Below are 23,178 nucleotides of genomic sequence, written 5' to 3'. Positions count from 1 at the left end.
CATCTAGCCAATGTATCTAAATGCATTGATTTAGATAATAGATCCCTGAGATAAACCGATTTCATTTTTGCAAATCAGACTTCATTATTATAAGTCAGGACCCACTCAGTGAAGAAAATAACTGAGATACCTTCAGTGAGAAATATGTATATTCACAAGCTTCCTGTGGGTTGTCACAAGGCACCAGCAATACTGAGTTAAAGGCAGGTGCAGAATTCCCTGAGATGCCAGTTCACTACACCTGTACTACTTGTGAAACACCGCGTTTCCTAGTTGTAGTTTAACTCTCATAGGTAGTTAAGCCCCACACAGCCACACACTCATTCCCCACCCACTTGGATGGAGGAAAGAATGAGAGGAGTAAAAGTGAGAAAACTTCTGGGCTGAGATAAAGACAGTTTAATAGGTAAAGCAAAAGCTGTACGCACAAGGAAAACAAAATAAGGAATTCATTTACTACTTCCCATCAGCAGGCAGATGTTTAGGCATTTCCAGGAATGCAAGGCTCCATCACACGTAACAGTTACCTGGGAAGAAAAACATGATAACTCTGAGTATCTCACCACACTCCTTCCTCCTTTTTTCTCCAAGCTTTTACTGCTGAGCACATCATATGGTGTGGAATATCCTTTTAATCATTTTGGATCAGTTGTCCTGGCTGCGTCCTTTCCTAGCTTCTCGTGCAAGCCCAGCCGCCTTGCAGCACAAGAAGAAAAGTCCTTGGCTCTGTGTGAGCACTGCTCTGCAACAACTAAAACATTGGTGTTTTATCAAAACATTTAATCAAAAATCCAAAATATTGTGCCATACAATCTACTCTGAAGAAAATTAACTCTATTGCAGCCAAAAACAGTAAACAATTTTACTTAGGACACATATAAGCTGGTGGGAAATTTTTCATCACTATCATTTCTTGACAGAAAAAAAAAAAAGCAGTTGGGAAAAAAAGAAAAAGTATTTTTATCTTCTTACGCCAAATTAGAATGTTATGAAATATTTTGTGTCATTTGCGTTCAATAAATATATATATATATATATAACTGATTTTCATCATCAGGTCATTGTCTTTTAAGTATTATATTTGTGATTCTGTCCTCCCAAATCAGTCAAGCTACCTATAAGAAAACATGTCATAAAATTCAGCATTGCTTTTCCTCTAATATGCTTAAATTATATCATTGGAATGCATGCATGCAGAATGGCCTTGGAGACATATATGCACACAGCTGTAAAGCTCAAAGTATTGGAGTAGCTTTACAAAAACATATTTTTGCATTGAATTTAACCAAAAATGAAACTAAGTGAAGTCAGCTACTTAAAGCAAACTGAATTTTGTTTCAATTCCCATTTGGAAATACCAAAACATGTCATTTTGACTTTTTCCTTATCTAAACATCCATCATTTCAAGATCAATTGATTTTGCACTTTTATTTCATATATACATATAAATATGTGTTAACTTTCATTATGATTTTGTTCAAAATCTTGAATCATTAATAAACTGTTCAACATGAAAAAATATTCTTTTTAGCTTTGCTATGTATATCTCTTTTTAAAAATGTGATCCTGCAGACATTTCCTTAATATCCTTTGCAGTATAAAGATATTGTCAACAGTGCTCCATTTCTTACATTGAATGAGGCAGGGTTCCTCTGGGATCAAAAGTTCAACCGTGATAAAATAGGCAAATAATAGTTTTACAGTTAATCTTAATTCTGACAATTCTGATTTTTGCATTTAGAAAAATTCACAGTTACTCCAGCTGAGTTCTGTTGCCTATACCTCATTCACCATGAGTGTTAACAAGATAGGATGAACTGACAATCATTCAGCTTCATTAAATTTGCCTCTGAAGTCTAGGTGTTGCCAAGTTCTTCCAGTCTTTGAATTCTGGCAAAGCCTGAATGTGCTTGACAGTTTCCTGATGCAACTTTGAAACTGCAGAATGATTGTGAACTAGTCATGAAGGAAATATCTGTATCTATGAATAATGATGGTGTATTACACTTTTCACAGAGATTTGTCATACCTGTTATGCTGCTTGTCTCTTCTTTGCAATATCAGAAACATTCATTTAACAATTTAATGTTCTTAACAGTTTAACACAAAAGCTAATTTTAAAAGCCTTCTTATGTGGATTGTTATTCTTTAATTGAGATATTGCACCCCTCCCAGAGATTATTTCTGAGTGGTGAAGTCTATTAATTTGCCTCCCAAAAATCTCTCTTGCATCCAGTGGGCTATTTAGGGGTTTGTTTTTTCAGTCTTTGAAAATGAATGAGAGGGGTGAGGCTTTTTGCTGGAGAATATGCCCACACATTAAAGAATAACCCAACCCAAAAAACTACTCATATAGCAGAAAAATGTAGAGACTCTCAGGTTACTTCTGAACCTCAGAAGAATAAGTATTCATATGAGAATTATTCAGTGCTTCAGCTCGTGTGATACTTTCTAATATGATTCCTACCACCTGGTTTGTTTCACCTTTTCTTCACTCCACTCACTGTCTCTACTCTTCATTTCACTCCCAAACACCTCCCAAACTTAGTATTCCTTCTGCTAACTCGTCTAATCTGATCATAGCTTCCATTTATGTGGTAGCTCCCAGGCATTATCCTTGACCAGCCATCAACTAATTCCAGTTTCCCCAGTTTCAATCTTCTCTGAATTTCAAATATCCTGGCCCAGCTAACATTATTTTGCCTTCGTCCATTGCCAATATTACCAACATCTTTTACTTCACAACAACCTGTGTACATAAATCTACCTCCCTACTCTTCACAGGTTATGTTCTACTTTCTGTAGTTAAATCAGATTTCTGCATTTCTTGGGCTAAGAACAAATGGTGAAAGAATTAAAAAAAAATGTTCCAGCTCTCACACAGTGCAGACACAGCTCTAAGGTCATCTGGGCCTAAGGCTTTAATAATAAAATATTAATTGAAACTTCACTTATTATAATCATGGTAAAACTCATAGTCTTGAGTTACCACACAGGCTATCTTTGAATAGCTGTCATCCTTAGTATTAGCTGGTGCTATCAGGTTCTGTATACTAATCTTGATGCCTTCGTTTGGCCTTAAAATGCTCAAGTACTTTCTTTTTTTCCTAAGATGGCTTCGAAATGGAACTGAAATCGACATTGAAAGTGATTATCGCTACAGTTTAATAGAAGGAAGTTTGATCATCAGCAACCCCAGTGAAATGAAGGATTCTGGACAGTATCAATGTTTAACCACCAACATGTTTGGTAGTATATTAAGCAGAGAAGCTGTTCTTCAGTTTGCATGTGAGTAACAATTTTTTTTTTAACATGGATAAATCAGATCTTTACATTGTTTGATAAGGTTCTAAATTGTAATTGCAATATATTACATAAAAGTTGCACTGTCCACTGATGTTGCTGGGTTAGAATCTTAGAAATGGAAGTAAAATGCTTAGTGGGAAAGTGGTTTTTTTGTTTGTTTGGTTGGTTTTTTGTGTGTGTGTGATTTTTGACTTTGAAAATAGATAGAACCAAATAATAGAGAAAATAACTTTATTACTTGATCAAAAATTCTGTCCTTTAATGACATATTTGAGTACTTCCCAATGATATATTTCACTCTGCTAATTCATTGAAACATATATCATTTTGCCATACTACCTGAGTAAGTGAGAAAGAACTGCAAACTTAGGCATAGAGTTGTATTAACTACATCTATATACAAAGGATAGTTTGCATCTATAACTATATGCATGTGTAAGATTTTAAATTTATATATATGTCCTATGTCCATGTTTATGCATACATTTATACGTGATCAGACTGAGAATTTTTTTGTATGTTAATGAACAGCACAGAAACTGAAAATATCACAGTTTCTGAAATAATTCACTACAGTATGCTTTCCAGAAGCTATTAACTATTCATGATCCTGAGTAATGCATATGCTCCATCCATAGAATTCACGTTTTCAAATATACTAACAGAAGAAACATGCCGAGGATTTCAGATATCCTACACCCAGCCCTGGCTTTCCTTCAGCACTTTACAGGAAGGCATACATTTTTTACTGCTTTATCTGTGAAACTTCCTTAAGAGGCACAGGTGCAAAAAGAACTCCATCCTTATTTCCCAGATCCTGCTGAAAATAGGACATTACCATGAAACATAAGGTAGTGAGGCAGACCTTTATACAACTGGAAAACAGTAGTGTCAAGAACAAGTTGCCTACCTGCATGTCTGCTAACACTTCTGGTGATGTGGTGAACTCAGCAGAGTTAGTGTGGTGTTAGAGATCTTCCCTTACTCCACACCTCCTTGTGAAATACAGACCTCTCAAACCTATTGTTTTTAGTCTTACCTTCTGTTTTTAGTCTTATCTGCTGCAGATGCTATCAAGCATTTGATACAGCTGGTGAGTGAGATGACTAGGGATGGTATTCTGATGGATCTTTTGCTTGTTAACAGAGAAGGACTTCTGAGTGGTATGCAGGTTGGAGTCTGTCTTGAGCATAGCAATCATGAATTAATAGAGTTTTTTATTCCTTGAAAAGTAAGAGGTGGGGTGGAGGGGGCATAGCAGAACTGCCACCCTGGACTTCAGGAGGGCTGTCTTTGCCCTGTTAAGACTGGTTGGCGGAGTTCCCTGGGAGGCAGTCCTGAAGAGCAAAGGAGTCCAGGAAGGCTGGAAACTCTTCAAGAAAGGAAATCCTAAAAGCTAAAGGCATAGGAGCAGGCTGACCCTACATGCCAGAAAATGAGCCAATGTGGAAGAAGACTGGCCTGGCTGAACAGAGAGCTGTGGGTAAAGTTCAGGAAGAAAAAGAGGGTTTATGACCTTTGGAAGAAGGTGTGGGTCACTCAGGAGGACTACAAAGATGTCATGAGACTGTGTGGAGACAAAATTAGAATGGACAAAGCCCAGTTTGAGCTCAATCAGGCTATTTCTTTTTAAGACAATTATATATATATATATATATGTTTTTATAAACACATAAACAAGAAAAGGAGGTCTAAGGAGAATCTCCATCCTTTATTGGATTTGGGGGGAAATACAGTGACAAGAAATAAGGAAAAGACTGAGGTACTTAATACCTTCTTTGTCTCAGTCTTTAGCAGCAAAACCAGTTTTTCTCCAGGTACTCAGCCCCACATCAGGACAGGGTGAAGAATGAAGCCCTCATAATCCACAAGGAAATGGCTAGCAACCTGCTAAACCACTTAGACACATGCAAGTCTATGAAGCCAGATGGGATCCACCCAAGTGTACTGAGGGAGCTGGAGGAAGTGCTCACCAAACTGCTTTCCATCATTTATCAGCAGCCCTGGCTATCAGGGTAGGTCCTAGTCGAATGGCAGCTAGTAAATGTGATGCTCATCTACAAGAAGGGCCACAAGGAGGATACGAGAAACTACAGGCCTGTCAGTCTGATCTCAGTGCTGGGAAAACTCATGGAGCAGATTACGTTGAGTGCCATCATGCAGCACTTACAGGACAACCAGGTGATCAGCATAGGTTTACCAAAGGCAAGTCCTGCTTGATGAACCTGGTCTCCTTCTACTACAATGTGATGCATTCAGTGGATGAGGGAAAGGCTGTGGATGTGGTCTACCTAGACTTCAACAAGGCTTTTGACACCATTTCCCAGAGCATTCTCCTGGAGAAATTGGCTGCTTATGGCTTGCATGGATGTATACATTGTTGGGTTAAAAGTTGGCTGGGTGGCCAGGCCCAAAGAGTCACAGTGAAAGAAGTTAAATCCGGTTGGAGGCCAGTCACTAGTTGTGTCCTCCAGGGCTCAGTACTGGGGCCAGTTCTCTTCAATATCTTTATCAATGATCTGGAAGATAAGATCAAGTGCACCCTCAGTAAGTTCACAGATGACACTAAGTTAGGCATGAATGTTTATCTGCTCGAGGGTAGGAGGGCTCTGCAGAGGGATCTGGACAAGCTGGACCGATGGGCCAAGGCCAACTGTATGAGGTTCGACAAGGCTAAGACCTGCACTTGGAGCACAACAACTCCATACAATGCTACAGGCTGGGGAAAGAGTGGCCAGAAAGCTGCCCGGCGGAAAAGCACCCAGGGGTACTGGTCGATAGCTGGCTGAATATGAGCCAGCAGTGTGCTCAGGTGGCCAAGAAGGCCAAGAGCATCCTGGCTTGAATAAGACACAGTGTGGCCAGCAGGGCTAGGGAAGTGATTGTCCCTCTGTACTTGGCTCTGGTGAAGATGCATCTCGAGTACTGTGTTCAGTTTTGGGCCCCTCACTCCAAGGACATCGAGGTGCTGGAATATGTCCAAAGAATGGCAATGAAGCTGGTGGAGGATCTGGAGAACAAATCTTAAGAGGAGTAGCAGAGGGAACTGGAGTTGTTTAGCCTGTAGAAAAGGAGGCTCAGGGGAGACCTTATCACACTCTATAATTACCTTAAAGGAGGCTATAGTGGGGCAGGGATTGGTCTCTTCTTCCAACGTGCCAAGTGATAAGATGAGGGAAAATGGTCTTAAGTTGTGCCAGGGGAGTTTTAGGTTGGATATTAGTAAAAATTTCTTCATGGAGAGGGTTGTTAGGCATTGGAATAGGCTGCGGTTGAGTGGTTGAGTCACCATCCCCGGAGGTCTTCAAAAACGTCTAGTTGTAGAGCTTAGTGACATGGTTTAATGGTAGACTTGGCAGTGCTAGGTTAAAGGTTGGACTAGATGATCTTAGAGGCCTTTTCCAATCTAAATTATTCTATGATTCTATGATCCTAAGGTTTTCATTAGCAAGATCATGGGACTGTCATCCTATTTCTGAGTTGGGAGCATCGCTGAGGTTTATTGAATTTTCCTCACTCAGGGCAGTGTGTTTAAACTCCAAAGAATGTAATAGTATTCTTATTTTTAGAGTAATCTTATACCTGGAGTACTGTGTTCAGCTCTGGGGCCCCCAGCATAAGAAGGACATGGACATATTAGAACAAGTCCAGAGGAGGGCGAGGAAGATGATCAAAGGGCTGGAGCACCACTCCTACCCTTAGATGTTATTGGAGCTCATTCTTAGCATTTACTCTAAGAAAATACTGCTGTATTTTGTCTTTTAGACAAGGTAACTATTGTAGAACAAATCAGGTGTTTAGAGAACCTGGCAACTGGTAAAATTATATCTGTCCTGGTTTCAGGTAGGACAGAGTTAATTTTCCTCCTAGTAGCTGGCAGGGTGCTATGTTTTGGATTAGGATGAGAAGAGCGCTGATAACATGCTGATGTTTTAATTGTTGTAGAGCAATGCTTACACCAAGCCAAGGACTTTTCAGCTTCTCGCTCTGTCCTGCTAGCGAGCAGGCTGGGGGTGCAGCAGGAGCTGGGAGGGGACAGACCCAGGACAGCTGACCCAAACTGGCCAAAGGGGTATTCCATACCATCTGACGTCATGCTGAACAATATATAGGGGTGGCTAGCCGGGGTGGGGGGCCGGCTGCTCGGGGATAGGCTGGGCATCGGTCAACGGGTGGTGAGCAATTGCATTGTGCATCACTTATTTCGTACACATTATTACTATTAATACTATTATTATTATTATTATTATTATTGTTATTATTTTTCCTGTCTTAATAAACTGTCTTTATCTCAACTCACAGGCTTCACTTTCCCGTTTCTCTCCCCCATCCCGGAGAGGGAGGGGGGAGGGTGAGCGAACGGCTGTGTGGTGTTTGGCTGCCAGCCGGGCTAAACCACAACAATATTGTTCCATGGCTGTGAACCTCAGGTCTCTGTTCCCATTTCAGGAGCATTCCTAAATGAAGTCAAAGAGCATGGCTGTTTGACTTCCCGTTAGAAAAAAAAAAAAAAAAAAAAAAAAAAAAAAAAAAAAGAGAGAGAACAGGAAAATGAGATTTGGAGCTCAAACAGGCAAATGAGATTTGGAGCTCAAAGAGGCCCCTGTGGAATTTCAGTAGCTACATCCACAGTTCATTTAGAACCCCTTGTATTTCTAATTATATTATTTCATGTGACTCTTCAATATAACAAATGTAGATAAGGTTGTAAAAAACATAGTAGGAGAGAAACAGTTGAGTTTTGGGGAGGGAAGATTATTGTTTGTTTGTTTGTTTTTTCATTAGTATTCACTTGCACACCTGCCTTTGTAGATGTCAAAGTTGTTATAGTACAATAACTTGAATGTCTTATCTCTTTGTTGGAGTATTACTTGGTAATTGTGGTGAAGATTTCTCACGTAATGTTAAGGGAGGAATACTAGCTGGAAGAGCTGAGCTCAGTGCTTCAGAGTTTGTGACAGAGAAGAAGCACAGAACACAGAGAACTGTAAACAAGAGAGTCATAACTGGCTGAACAGTCTAACTGGTTGAATTTCTTTCAGAAGTTTGTTAGCAGGCCTTTCATTAGAGCGATTTCAAGCTTAATGCATATTTGTAGAAGTTAAATTCTTCCTGCTATGACACTCTCACTTCTGCTTTTGATGCAGTACTTCCTCAAATTCCTGTCCTTACAGCGCTCTTTCACTTCAAGGGATTACAATTTTGGTAACTTCAGTATATATTGGTGAACGTTAAGATGATTGTCATCTACTTCCTGAATCTAATATTTAAACATTTATTATAAACTCCTTTTATTCTATAACTTCCAAAGCCTTTCATTTCTTGATGTTTTTTTCCTCCTGGGTTTCAAAACCTATTGCCATACTCCCCCAGTACTGCATTTCTGTCTTTCTGCATAAAGTCGTTCTGCATTCAAACTGCACACATAGCACACATAAAATAACAATAGTAATTTCTCCCAGTTCAAATGCCCCAGTCAAATCTCTTGGGGACTGTATGTAGTTCTTTGTCCTCTTACACAGAAAGATATTAATTTAGTTGTAAAATCCTACCCAACCCTTTTTGTTTGTTTGTTTCTGTATGCTGTGAACTCTTCTGATATGCTTAATAAATTATAAGTAATGCTTATCAGACAGAGGTAGGCATTAATATGTAGAAGTTCTCCATTCATTGCAAGGTTCAAAGTGCAGTATTTTTATCACTTTCAAACATAGCATAAAATAACTCAAGTGTTGCTGTTGAAACAATATTTATATGATGCAGCAATTCACAGTGCAAACTACTGTCACTGTACTGTAAAATCACAGCTACCTATCGGAAGCTTAGCTCACACAAATATGTTATAGTAAGTCAGATCCAAAGCAAATTTAAAATAAAGATTTTCTTTGTGGTTACAGCTTTAAAAGGTATTTCTAAGACACTGTCTTGAATTTGACAAGAATGTTCTGCTACATTTTCTTAAGGGAAGAATAGAATACTTTCATTTGGATATCTCAGGGAATATAAAGTTTGCATTGATTCCCAAAGTGCTAGTACTTTATTTCCTTTAGGAAACTGAAAAATGCTTTTCAGATGCTTAAAGAAAAGCTCTTTAATTTATAGCATGAAGGATGGCTTTAGGAATTAAAGCATAATGGTTTGCAGCCCTGTTAATTCATATCTAGAAAAAGTTCCATAGTCTAATCACTAATCACTATCTTTCTCAAAAAAAAAAAAAAAAAAAAAAAGGATATTTTACATATTAAGATATTTTAAACAAATAATATACAACATCTAATTAATAACTCTTCTTCTTGTCTTTAAATTCATTAATTACCTGAAAACAATTTTGGATGATGTAGTAAATAGAATAAAATGGCTTTAGTTTCAGCAGTGTTCCTAATTCAGTAAAAAGCACAGAGCTCTAAAGCACTATATAAAAACAGACACGTACTAAACAAAGATTGGTATGCATTAACCTGAAATAAAAGTAAGAGTTTTCAAAATACCATGTTTGTGATCAAATACTGTAAGATAAAATTTCACTGTAGTTGAAGTACCTTTTTTTTGTATTGTTCATTAACAGCAGATTTGCATGTCTCCAGTTATTTTCAGTAAGACAGAAGATAAAACTTTGAAAATGATTTTTTAAGAAAAGGTCCTAACCTTCAAGTAATTAAAGTAATTAATACCCTGCAATCTTACTGGGCTCTAATGGCTTGGTGGGTAATAATCCCAAGGCAGTTGTGATTATAACATACAGAGATGTGCATAATGGCTTTCAGTTTCCCTTTCTTCACTGAAAGTCATGGATTCCAGAAGCTTAGAAGTATTTCTACAGGAAAGTTTTGAAAATTTAGTTAGAATCATAGAATATCCCAAGTTGGAAGGGACCCACAAGGATTGGCTCTTGGCTCCATACAGGACTACATAAAAATTAAATATGATGTCTAAGAACATTGTCCAAACACTTCTCAAACTCCCACAAGCTTGATACCATGACCACTTCCCTGGGGAGCCTGTTCCAATGCTTGACCATGCTCTTGGTGAAGAAAATTTTCATAATATCCAATCTGAACCTCCCGTGATGCAGCTTCATGCCATTCACTTGGGTTCTGTCACTGCTCAACAGACAGAAGAGAACAGTGCTTATCCCTCATGAGGAAGTTGTAGACTGCGATGTGGTCACTCCTCTGCCTTCTTTTCTCTAAGCTGAATAAACCAAGTAACTTCAGCTGCTCTTGATATGTCTTGCCCTTGGGACCCTTCACCACCTTTGTTGCCCTCCTTTGGGCACACTCTCATAGACAGTTTAATGTCCTTATATTGTGGTGCCCAGAACTGCACACAAGACTCAAGGTGAGGCTGCACCAGCGCAGAGCAGGACAATCTTTTCCCTCAACTGTCTAGCAGTACTGTTCTTGACGCACCCCAGGATACAGTTGGCGCTTTTGACTGCCAGAGCACACTGCTGACTCATGTTCACCCTGCCATTGGCCAGAACCCCCAGATCCCTTTCCATGGAGCTTCTCTCCACCTTCTTGTCCTCCAGTCTGTACGTATAGCCAGGGTTTGCCCCTTCCCAGAGGCAGAATCCAGCACTTGTTCTTGTTAAAATTTGTGTGATTGCCCAGTCCTCTAATTTGTCAAGATCTCTCTCCAAGGCCTCTCCACACTCACAGGAGTCAACAGCTCCTCCTAACTTAGTATCATCTGAACACTTAGTACGCATTCTAGTCCTGCATCCAGATCATTTACAAAAAAATTGAAGGGAACTGGCCCTAAAATTCATGGATTGGCCCTAAAGTTCATGGACTTGCTTGAATGAATAGTTTGTACTGCTGTGGAAAATATTTACATCTTTGCAGCTTGAACAGTTATTGTTCTAATTAAAGAGAAAAATAGCGTGCAGTTCAATAGAAAGCGTTATGAACCATTAAGCAAGGCCTTTGACACTGTCTTATAGGAAAAAGCATGTGCACTAATGTGCATATGCAAAATATCACAAAATTTGAAAAAGACCATGTATATTGCATTGGCTCTTGGTTTTCTCACAGTTGCATGGCCAAAAGCCCAGTTGCTATGGTTGTTATTAGGTAGTTCAGCACTGATGATGCATAAATATTTATGTACTATATCATTTGCATATGTGTGCATAATTAAAACAGGACTTTGAAATACTATGTCTTTGGATTTGAAAGAGAAAATGATAGAAGATGAACATTATTTTATATATGTTTATAGATATAACATTTGATATAGCCTCCTGTGTCACTGGTTATTTTGATGGGGCAAACTGGAAGGACCAGATACGTGCAGCTCAAGATCTGTTCAGAATCTTATACTATTATAGGAAATATTTATGAAGATCTAAACAAAGCAAAAAGTTTTCCTCTTTTTCTTTTTTCTTTTTTTTTTTCTTTTGTCTGTTTGATTTTCCTACAATCTCTTATACCCAAAGTTATGCTCTGTGCTCTTTTAATAAATTAATCAAAAAAGACAAAAAAAAAAAAAAAAGGTTGTAACAGAAGCAAAGGAGAATTATATTTTTCAATAAAAGCAATATTTTGCCAAAAATTTCATTTGTCTTCTATAGAATTTTATGCAGAAAAACTGGAAAGAAATAAGAACAATAACAAAACCAAAACCAAAAAAATAGCATTGACAAAATAGCAAGCAAATCAGAACTCATTATCCCCAAATCATATGTTTAAAGTCACATTTCTGAAGTTTGCTCATAGCAGGTTGTTAAAAAAAGTTATCAATATGCGTTAGTTTCAAATGTCATTTATATTTTACGGTCTGAAGAAAGAGTTCATATTACAAAGAATATTGCTTTCTTAATAAGATGCTAATTATTTCATGTAAGAGCATTAGAGAATTACTGAATTCCTTCAGCTCATCTTTACATTAATGAATTTAGTAGTGTTGGGTATAGATAGCTCTTCAGAAAAGTTATTCAAGTCCCAAACACAACTTTAGAGATTCTGCATTTAATGGAAGCAAAAGGGAAAGAACTGCCTGTATTAAGAAAAAATGTGTATATGTGAAGGCAAGAGCCCCAACCTGGTAATAAAGCAACAACAGCTTATCAAGCTGAAAACAATCTTATAGTTGCTGCAAGCAGAAACTTAACTTTGTTGAACACCTAGTAGTTTCAGAGAAGTGCATAACAGCAAAAGTGTTCTGAGGATATGAAACAACAGAGTGTAAAAGTTTTATGAAGTTACTTATACATTAAGCACATGTCTATTGGTAGACGATTTTTGTTTGATCTCCATCTCCTCTGATTTCTGTTGTTAGAAATTTGTATAACCTAAAGGGAGTAATTAAAAATTAAACTTTAATATTTATCAACAATGGTTACCTTGGGCTTCTATATATGAGCTAAAAAGGAAATGTGTCTCCTTGAACCTCATGAGAAGCTGAAAAAAAATACAGCATCCAAACTGACTAAATCTGCCTGCCTTACTGCACAACTGCCTATATTTTTGCCAGGTTGCACAGCTTCTCTTTGGAACAGTGTGTGGCAACTTTGGCTATAACAGAGGATGTATATTGTGCTTGACTTTGCCACATATACAATCTCTGTATTTCATTAAGTCACAAAACAAAATCGCTTTCTCCATCTGTAGATTATACAGCTTTTCACAAGTCTACCATCTCGGTGATATTTATAACCTGGGTTTAAAAAATTGAGAAGGGTTAGAGGGAAATAACTTATTAGTTGTTTATGGAACTCCTCACTACCGTTTTATTAATCTGATTGTCACTGGCTTCTTTGTATCATTTTCCTTTTTTTTTTTTTTTTTTTAAATTAAATCTATTCTCTCTTTTAATCTACAGAGAAGGATATTGATTAGATAAAATTTGTGCCCCCTTTTGAGTTGATGAGCTACCACGACTGTCCAGTGAAATACAGAATAAGTCAGCTATGATATAGACATATAAATCAATAGCTTTTTGGAGAGACAGGCTGTGCATCATACATTCCATCATGGCAGCCCGTTAGCATGTTCACCGCCTAAGAAATATGCTTAATAACCCATGTTATTAATCTTTCCTGATGTCATGCACCCTGGATATCTTGTTGGCTTTACTACATAATTTCCTAATAAAAATTAATTTGTAAACAGTTGATTTAACTACAACCTTCTAAACGTGAGAAAATCCTTGATTTCTTATGCTAATTCCAGAATCTAAAAGGTAACACAATGCTTGATCACATTACAGTATCAACATTTCTTTCTAAACCATACAAAGCACAACAATAATAAATACTATAAAGGAAAGATGAGAACAAGCTGAAGTGGTAAAAAAAATAAAATAAAATAAAATACAACTACTCATACTATCATTTGTAAAAATGTCTCTTATCATCCTGTAATATAGCCTAAGTTTTGCACTGCTTTGCTCTGACGCCATCATAGCAATGTGATAAATGTTACCATGTCAGTTAGGAATACCTAGAAATACCACTGCAGTTTGCACTATAAAACTTTTGGATATTTTTCTCCATAATTCCAAGTTGCTGTTTTTAGGAAATACATTCTTAAGATACACCTCCCAAGCAGATGTACACGACAGAAAATTTTAATTGTATATAGAGCTGGTTCCTTGTTTTTTTTTGTTTTGTTTTGTTTTGTTTTGTTTTGTTTCATGAATAGTTTATTAATTCAAGACTAACATTCAGTGAACCTGAAATTAATTTGGATTTGTATCACATTCCACAAACAGTTTCAGCTAAACAAAGACTAATAATGTTGTGTCATCTTATGGAATGAAGGCATCTGACTTCTAGTTTGGATGTGGAGACTGATTTCTGTTTCTTCCACTATTTACTTGTGCAAGGTGAGACAATTTCAAAAGGAAGGTGTGAGATCTCTCTTACAGAATGAGATCTCAAAGCTAAGGTGCCGTCTTCAGTGAGTGCAGGATTTTGATCACATCCCTGAGTCTCTGTTTCTCACATAAATAGTCAAGCCACCTACACATATCCACTTTGCAGTTGTGCTAGATTGCTCTTTATTTTGTTAAGAGAATCAAACAGAATTTTAACTTGAAAATTATGTATTTTCTTCACCTGAAAATCGTGAAAAAAAAATGAGGCTTTGAGTCAAATTAGAACATTTTTTTTAAATTTCAATTTTGAAAAAAAAAAAAAAAAGGTTATTTGAATTTCAGTTGTAGTGGCACTTTTTTTGTTATTTATGGAACCATTCAGCATACATAATTAATTCAATGATGCAGGGTGCTAAGAACTTTGGTGCTAGCCTTTAAAAAATATTTAATCTTAAAATTTAATCTCTCTAATGCTTTAAATCAGTATCTTTTTAGTTCTAAATACAATCCCATGTTCGTGCTAGTAGCTTAAACATTCCCTGTCACTGAGACCAAATCATATGAAAAGGTCCACATCATCCATGCTTCTAAATTCTTCTGTTTTTCAAGACACAGAGTACTTCCAAAATGGTCCCTAGTCATTTCTGTTAACACCCAACATATGTGACAAGAATTGTCTTGTGAAGGCTGTGGCCCCACCAAGGCATGCTGTGGGTGGCTCTAACATTGTGAGAGTGTCCATGATTGAATTCCAGTACAGGAGTGTAGTTCTTGATATTTATCACTTCTAATATAGGCAAAGTCTGAGTATCTTGAACCAAGACTCTTCAGAATGTTGAAAGAAACACTTACACTCAAACTTTAACATATTAAACAGCCATGCCACAGTTGTATGAAATAATGTAATTTTATGATTTTTATTAAGTGAAGAAATTACAAAAACAAATTATGCTATATAAGCATTAAACAAATCAACTCATAATTTTTGGTCTAGGCCTTATCCACACTTCCTTAATTCTTAGTCTTCATTCTGATATTTCAGTTATAGAATAGTTGGGATAGATTTTTTAAGAGAGATTTAGTCTAAAATATCCTAGATAGACATTAAGTCTTGCTGTAGGGTGATGCTTGGGAACACGGGAAGACTATTCTAACCAGCACTGTGTTCCAGAGATAGGCAGTAAAGCAAAAATACTGAACTATCCTCATTCTGAAAGAAGCTGGTTACGCTGCACGTCCTTACAAACTTTTCTTCACTTCGTCCGTTTGACTTTGTGTGGTGAAATCACGCATTACTTCATCCTCAGAGGGACGTTTTAACAAAGCTGAGAGTGAAAACCCAGGATGCTGTAAAGCAACAACCCAGAAGTTTTTGTTCTTTTGCAGGGTAGCATCAGAGTGAAGGCAGCTTGAAAAGTTGAGGTCAGATCCCTAATTAGGGATTATACATCAATACAGTGCAAATTTGATTCTCATTATAGTAGGTTACCAGCTTCAGAAAAGGGTATCAATTCTGGATGTACTCCATTGAGCAACATTTATTATCTCATTCCATTTGAACTGTGCACAGGCATAACTTCAACCTCATTGATCCTCTTATCCATCAAACACCAAAAAAATTACAATTATTCCAAAGTATTCAAGTGGAAATGAGATTTATTAATCCTGACAGGTTCATGTATACCTAAATAAGTTTTGATGCCAAAATAAAAAATATTCTTAGGTTTAAGTTCTTCTCAGTCTTTAACACTCACAATGTACTTTAAACAATACATTTTATATTTTGTGTTCTATGGAAACATTAATAGAAATCAGTCATGTAGGGAGACACAGTTTGAAATGTAATTACAGCAATCATTTAAAGATGCATAGTACATCTACTGACTTCTCATTTTAGCATCACGCATTTCTCTGCAGGACTGGAAGGTTCATGTTTAACCTGCCTATAACCTACTTACCTATCTTTCACAATCTAACCTATCATGCTAATGAACCATTAGCCTTGACATTTAAATATAGATGACAATAATTAAGAGTAGCATTATTAAATAGGGGAAATTTTTAAAGGCTAAAGGAGAATTCTATTCCAAGGCAAGATAACACTTTTTAAATTTTCTTTGCAAATTCTAACTCAGATTGACTTTCGGCAATTATTGCATCATCTCTCTACTTAACAGCCTTCCAGGCACTGTAAATTAAGGTGATCAGTACTCTGCATTCTTTCAAATTAAAGGTGTGATTTGACTTACATTTCTTGCATGGTCTTTGTAGTGCCACCATGGCATTCCTGTTCTCACCATGCCTCCTCCATTATCCTGACACAGCTTTATTGTGGTTTTCCTGAGAAGTGAATCAGGATCCTGATCTGATTGAGAAATAAACTTTGCTGTCAGGTATTCTGTTTACCAACTCCTGCACAGGTATTAATGATAGCACAAGAGAAAGCAGCACAAAGCTGGGAGGGAAGAAAAAAGAAGTGGAGAGGACATTTAAGATGACCTATTCAGGAATGGCACTGCATAAGGGCAGTGGAGTCATTCTCGATAATACTTTTGGAACTCAGAAGAAAAAACTTCTAGGAAAGGGTTGAATTCTAGCTGAGTTAACAATATTTCAGAGAAGGTGTTGTTTAAGAAAAGCCTGCAATGAATTGAGATTGATTACCAAAAAAAAGAACATCTGGGAGGCTGTGAAACATATGTATAAACTGAGAATAAGTCAAGCTGAGTTAGACTGACAAAGGAAATTAAAAGAAATACAGATGAGCTTTATAGTAGTGTTAGTAGAAATGAATAAGAAAAGAACAATGTACAATTAAAGTTAATTTACATATGACATCAAATTCAATAATTACCTTACTTTGGTTTTCCATAAGAGCAGCATAACTTATATAGCTGATTCCATACAAGGCATTAGATTCCAGAAATGGAAAGTTATGCATTTAGCATGGAGATAGGAGAAGACAGGAATGATAAAAGTAAATCCAGAGTTCAAAAATAGTAGTTGATAAAAAATGAGGCTCCTACAACATCCACAAACTTTATTAATAAAGTTTAGTACTTTGGTGATATAACATCAGAATAGTGTGCAGTTCCAGAGCCAATTTGTCCTTTGTTATTCAGGATATTTTCACTAGTGTTCAGAGCACAATGCTAAAATTAAGTTAATTAAATTATCTGACACTACAAAGAAGGTAAGTATTGTCAACATAGAAATTAGATTCCTAACTGTAATAACTATACACTTTATTTTTAATCTTTTGCACCCAAAGTCATTAATATAGTAACATCAGAGTCATTTTGCATATCAGTTCTTCTAATTATTTTAGGGACAAAATCAAATCAAGCTCTGATAGATTTTCAGAGCTTGATTTGACTGTTTCATTGACCTCATCAATGTTTTCATAAACTATTTGTATGTAGGACTGAAGGTTTTTTGAACAAGTTCACGGACGACACCAAATTGGGTGGAGCTGTTAACTCCATCAATGGTGGTGAGGCCTTGCAGAGAGATCTAGACAAATTAGAGAGCTGGGCAATCACCAGCAATATGTCATTTAACAAGAGCAAGTGCCGGATTCTTCACGTAGGAAGGGGCAACCCTGGTTATACGTACAGACTGGGGGACAAGATGCTAGAGATCAGACCTACAAAAAGGGATGTGGAGGTTCTGGTCGACAGCATGTTGAACATGAGCAAGCGGTGTGCCCTGGCAGCCAGGAGGGCCAACCGTACCCTGGGGTGCATCAGGCATGGCGTTGCTAGCTGGGTGAGGGAAGGGATTGTCCTGCTCTGCTCTGTGCTGGTGTGGCCATACCTCGAGTACTGTCTGCAGTTATAGGTGCCACGGTGTAAGAAAGATATAAAATTGTTAGAGTGTGTCCACAGGAGGACTACAAAGATGGTGAAGGGTCTGGAGGGCAAGGAGTGGCTGAGGAGAAGCTGCTGTTGAGCAGCTGAAGTCACTTGGTTTGTTCAGCCTGGAGAGGAGAAGACTGAGGGGAGACCTCATTGTGCTCTACAGTTTCCTCATGAGGGGGAGCAGAGAGGCAGGAGCTGAGCTCTTTTCTCTAATGACAGTGACAGGACCCAAGGCAATGGCTTGAAGCTGGGACAGGGGTGGTTCAGGCTGGATATCAGGAAATGATTCTTCACTGAGAGGGTGGCTGGGCACTGCAACAGACTCCCCAGGCAAGTGATCACAGCACCGAGCCTGCTGGAGTTCAAGAAGCATTTGAGCAATGGTCTCAGACATATGGTCTGATTTTTTGTGTGGTATTTTCAGGACTCAGGAGTTCGACTCGATAATTCTTGTGGGTCCCTTCCAACTTGGGATATTGTATGATTCTGTAATTCTATAATTCTGAGAATAGTTTCTCACTGGTTACAACTATAACATCAGAAGCATCCTCTGTTGACGACCATATGACGAGAATGCAATTATAGCCAAGTGCCCAGATGTGATAATCTTACATTATTATGATTGGATAGATGTCTGCACACCAGGATCCAGAAGTTTCTAATTTCCTCTATACTAGTTTTTAAAGCCAGATATTGGAAGTTGTTTTCACTAAAACATGGTGCATATATAAAAAGGGGTGAATTCTCTCTTTAAAATTTATTGTAACCCGCCTCCATATACAAACACACAGTTAAACAATTAAAGAAAACTTTAATTAGGTTTCAGCCCTATATTTCATCAAGCATGGAAAAATGTAAAAATGCCCTTAGGATCCTATAAATGTGTAAATCTTGAGTCCACCCACCTATCCATAATCCACACAATATATTAATTAAAAGACAATGAATTAAGTCAGAAACTTAATGTCAGAAACTTAAGTCAGAAACACTGTGTCTAAGTACACATTAATTATTACACTGAATTTTATTAGAGTTACAAGGTCAAACATCCAAAACCTAAGGGATGGGGCAATTACAGTTTCTATATGTTCTGAATTCACCCCTTCTGTGCATGACTCCTACAACTTGACCCAGTGGAAGATATCTCTGCCCCATGGCAGGGTGGTTGGAACTAGACGATCTTCAAGTTTAATTTCAACCCTAAACATTCTATGATTCTATGATTCTGTGATTCTATAATATAGATTTTTCACAATGATTTTTTTTTTAATATTATACCCCTTGACTGTTTCATGTCACAGAAAAATTGCTGCTTACTTGCCGAGCAGTGTTCTGTTTTCTGTTTTTCAGTGCACAGCCCCCTACCGTCATTAATTCAGACTACTTAAAACCTACCCTGAAGACAAAATTAATTTCCTCAGAAGCTTTTCATGGTGTTCATCATTACAGCATCCAAGTGATTCATAACATTAATACATTTATTTTTACAAAGTCCCTGTGAAATGAATCATTATTACTATCTTTTTATAATTGGAAAACAGAGACATGAAAGATTAATACAAAATATCCAGTATTCTGGGAGATGTACATGAACTCATGAGGAGTTGCTTTTCCCAAGCACTTAGCAGAGCCAGAACTGATCACTTTCCTATTCATCACTCTCACCAATCTTTTTCTCAGTCTTTGTATTGGTTATATCTCAGTCCTATATCTGGTTTCTGATTCCTATCCTACTATCGATTAAGCCTCTAATCCCATTTGTGGTCTTCTTACTTAATGAAAGAATGTATTTGACTAAAAATAGTAGTAACATCTTTCTAGCTCGCTTTTAGTTTCCCTATGCTCACATTGTTTCCTTGCCTTCAGTTCCTCTATCTCGCATTTCCCGCTTTTGGGCTCCTAAACACAGTTTCTGTTTCTGTCCTTATTCAGTACCTTTTTATAGCATGCTTCTCAGTCTGTAACCTTCTATATCCTTAAAAGAGTAAGTTAACATGTTTTAGCTTTCTTTTTACTAAAACTGGGACTAACCGAAACAAGATATTCTAACGGAAAGTGTTGGCCCTCATAATCACAGTAGTTGTTACCAATTGTTGCTTATACTAATGGCTGAATGTATTTACAGTACAAATACCCATTGACAGAAAAGATTTTTGGACACAAAAATTCTATCTATCTTCAGGCTAAATAAATTACTATTCTGGTAACTCTCATGGACAAAGTGGGCCAAGGCTTTGAATGGCAAACAGTATGTTGAGTAGGACATTCTCTTCTAATTCAGTAACCGGCACTTTTTCTTCTGAATTATTATATTAAATCATTACTGTAGAAACCATTGTAATGAAACAGGTGCTCCTTGAGAAATTTCTCCTTGGAAAGTGATTTCCACTTAAATACTCGCCATTTATCAGCATTTTTTTTACTGTGAAATTTCAATCACCCCCCTCATTCTTTATTAATATAACAATTATTAACCATGACCCACGTTTTGGTTGGTGACTACAAGATTTTGAGATTTTTAAGACAGCCTTTATTCAGCCACAACCCCAGAAATCTACTGCCATTTTATTGTGCTATTGTCATCTTTGTTTCCTGTCCTTGCCTACTATATTCCTTTATGGCATACAAATGAAAGATTATTCTCCATCTAAAATGGAGCATAGGAAATATGGAAAATCCTAACTTATGGTCATCACTAGCCATGACAGACTGAAAATATGGATAAGTACTCTGATGTTTTTTTCTTTCTTTATCGTATTGCTGTTTGTGTAAGATCTGTTAATGCATACTAATGCAATACTGGGAAGTGATATCTCTCTTAATTTTTAATTAACTCGTAAAAACATTGTTAGCTCATTAAAAGCATATGCATCTGCTAACAACAACAACAACAAAAAGTAGGATCATCAGAGACAAAATCTGTTAGTGAATGTAAAAATCAGACTGGAATATTGGTAAGAAAATCATAGCTAGTTGAACAACAGACAGCAAGCATTCTCAAATCTAGAATAACCTTATGGCAATATCAACACAGGAGCCAATCCTTCAAGCACTTTATCCTGCAAAACACAGTTACCAGCAGTTCACTGTAAATCACTTGGACTGCATTCAGAATAAAGCTCTTTGCTGAGTATTTTAGTCAACGTTCTCTGAAATGTACAGAGGTGTGGATTAGATGAACAAACGATGTTTAAAAACTAGGATACTAGATCCACAGGAGAGTTAAGCACTTCCAACTTTTTTTTTTTCAGTAATGTTTATTATTGTTGTTATTATTACTATTATTATTGTTGTTGTTATTATTATTATTATTATTATTATTAATATTATTTCCTTCACAACAAGATTCCAAAGCAATGTCTTTTGGAATTAACAAAATATGGCATTTTAATAATCGCAAATTGTTTGTCAAATCTGAGTTCAGAGAGTTACTTACTGACGTAAGTGAACTTCGTATCAGACCAATAACTTTAAAAGAAATGTGTTTTAAAAAGACCTTATAAGAAAGGCAGTAAACTAACATATAAAATTATCTCCCAATTATTTGGAAGCAAACTTAATTGCAATTCTAATGTTTACTTTTATAGCATCACAGGTACCTTATCTGATTTAAATAAAATATTTACTGAAATAAATTAGAAAAAAAAAAAAAAGAGGGGGGAACTAGACAATTGAGGTAGAAAGTTTAATGAATATTACTTATTTTAAAGATATGATACAATCATTCATTTTCAAAGCTGTCTTATATTATTTTCTAATGTAACATATAGAATTGGGTAAGGTAATGACATGGTATAACAAGAAAGATGTAAAGACCCCTTCCAGATAGGTTGTTTGTTAGAGAATACATGTGTTTTTCTATGTAATATATTAGACACATATGTAATATATTTAGACACACCAGTGCCTAAAATTGCTCATCTCATTTTTAGGAGACATTCTATTTGAAAATAATAACAAAATCCTACGTTAGTTGTTTTGTACATCCAATAAATTGTTCACAGCCTTATGTAATAAACATGGTTTGCATTTGACTTCATACACAAAATGTTTGCAGACAAGTAAAATACCAAATGGCTTCTATTTTTAAATAGCCAAGCTTCCAAGCATTCTAGATCAGTTATAGAGAATTCTTATCTTCTGACTTTATTAATTTAGAGACTAGCACTCTGTGACAGTGGATGGTAATGAAGACAATGTTCAGTAGTCTACTTCAGTTAGTCATGTCTGCCAAGTCGCATTCCATTTTTTTGTTTTAATGTTACTGAGTATCCTGAAGTATGGTGGGTTTTCTAGTACAATGCATATATGCATATACGTTCGTGTTTATTCTCATCTCTGTTAATAAAAAACAGTCAAAGTCAAGGCGAGGGAATCAGCCACACACATGTATATGTATATATATATTAAAAAAAATATATTGTTTGTGATTCAGCAACAGAAAAATCTGTAAATGATGTCTGTCATAAAGCTCAATGCTTTTGCTATTAATGGTCTTAAAATGCCTTCATCCACTTTTGCAGATACTGTTTCCTGATCATAATTATGATTGATATCTTTTAAGCAAAGACTAATGATATGTGTGTAGTTGCTATGAAGAAAAAAAAAAAAAAAAAGCACCTTCTTTTAACCAATGAGAACAAAAAAGTCATGTTGCATTTTGATCTTGAACTAAAAAAAAAAAAAAAAAAGCTGCAGGACTCAAGAAGGCAAAAACAGATATCACAGAAACTGTTTTTTGTCAGTAACTTGGCATTTTGAAATAGCTCTACCAAATATCTGACTTCTCACTTTGGGTACCTATGCATCTGTATTCTCTTAATTTGACTGCTTTCATTTAAGAAACTTGCTGACAAATACTCCTGGGAATCTTCTATTAAAAATAAATAAATTGGTAGAAATTTAAAGACAGTTAGTTTGTATAGTATAAGTAAGTTTCACCCTCTTCAGTGGTAATAATTATTTTATTTTATTTTATTTTATTATTTTTTTTTTGTAAAAAAGAAGACAGCTGAAAGAATGACATTGATTTTCAAGATGTAAACCAACAGGCAAACTACACCTTACCACTTCATTACCTAAGTAATTCATTAGTGAGCCTCTCACATCTCTATTTGGTTATGGAGCAGTTCATCTTGAATGTCATCTCATAGCTTATAACAGGACAATTATGAGCAAACTGATCTAGTG

At 36.5% G+C, this 23,178-nt stretch overlaps 1 protein-coding gene across 1 annotated transcript in view; it reads left to right on the top strand.

Annotated features, from left to right (window-relative positions):
* The window catches only part of CNTN5 (contactin 5), a 680,315-nt gene that overhangs the window by 416,771 nt on the left and 240,366 nt on the right, over positions 1-23,178 (top strand). The window contains 1 exon segment of the mRNA XM_035542535.2: positions 3,114-3,289. Coding sequence (XP_035398428.2) covers positions 3,114-3,289 — 176 coding nt within the window.

The sequence above is a fragment of the Cygnus atratus genome, chromosome 1, assembly GCF_013377495.2.
Source record: "Cygnus atratus isolate AKBS03 ecotype Queensland, Australia chromosome 1, CAtr_DNAZoo_HiC_assembly, whole genome shotgun sequence".
Classification (NCBI taxonomy): Eukaryota; Metazoa; Chordata; class Aves; order Anseriformes; family Anatidae; genus Cygnus; species Cygnus atratus.
The sequence above is the reverse complement of the archived record's forward strand: the minus strand, read 5'-3'. Positions and strand labels throughout refer to the sequence as shown.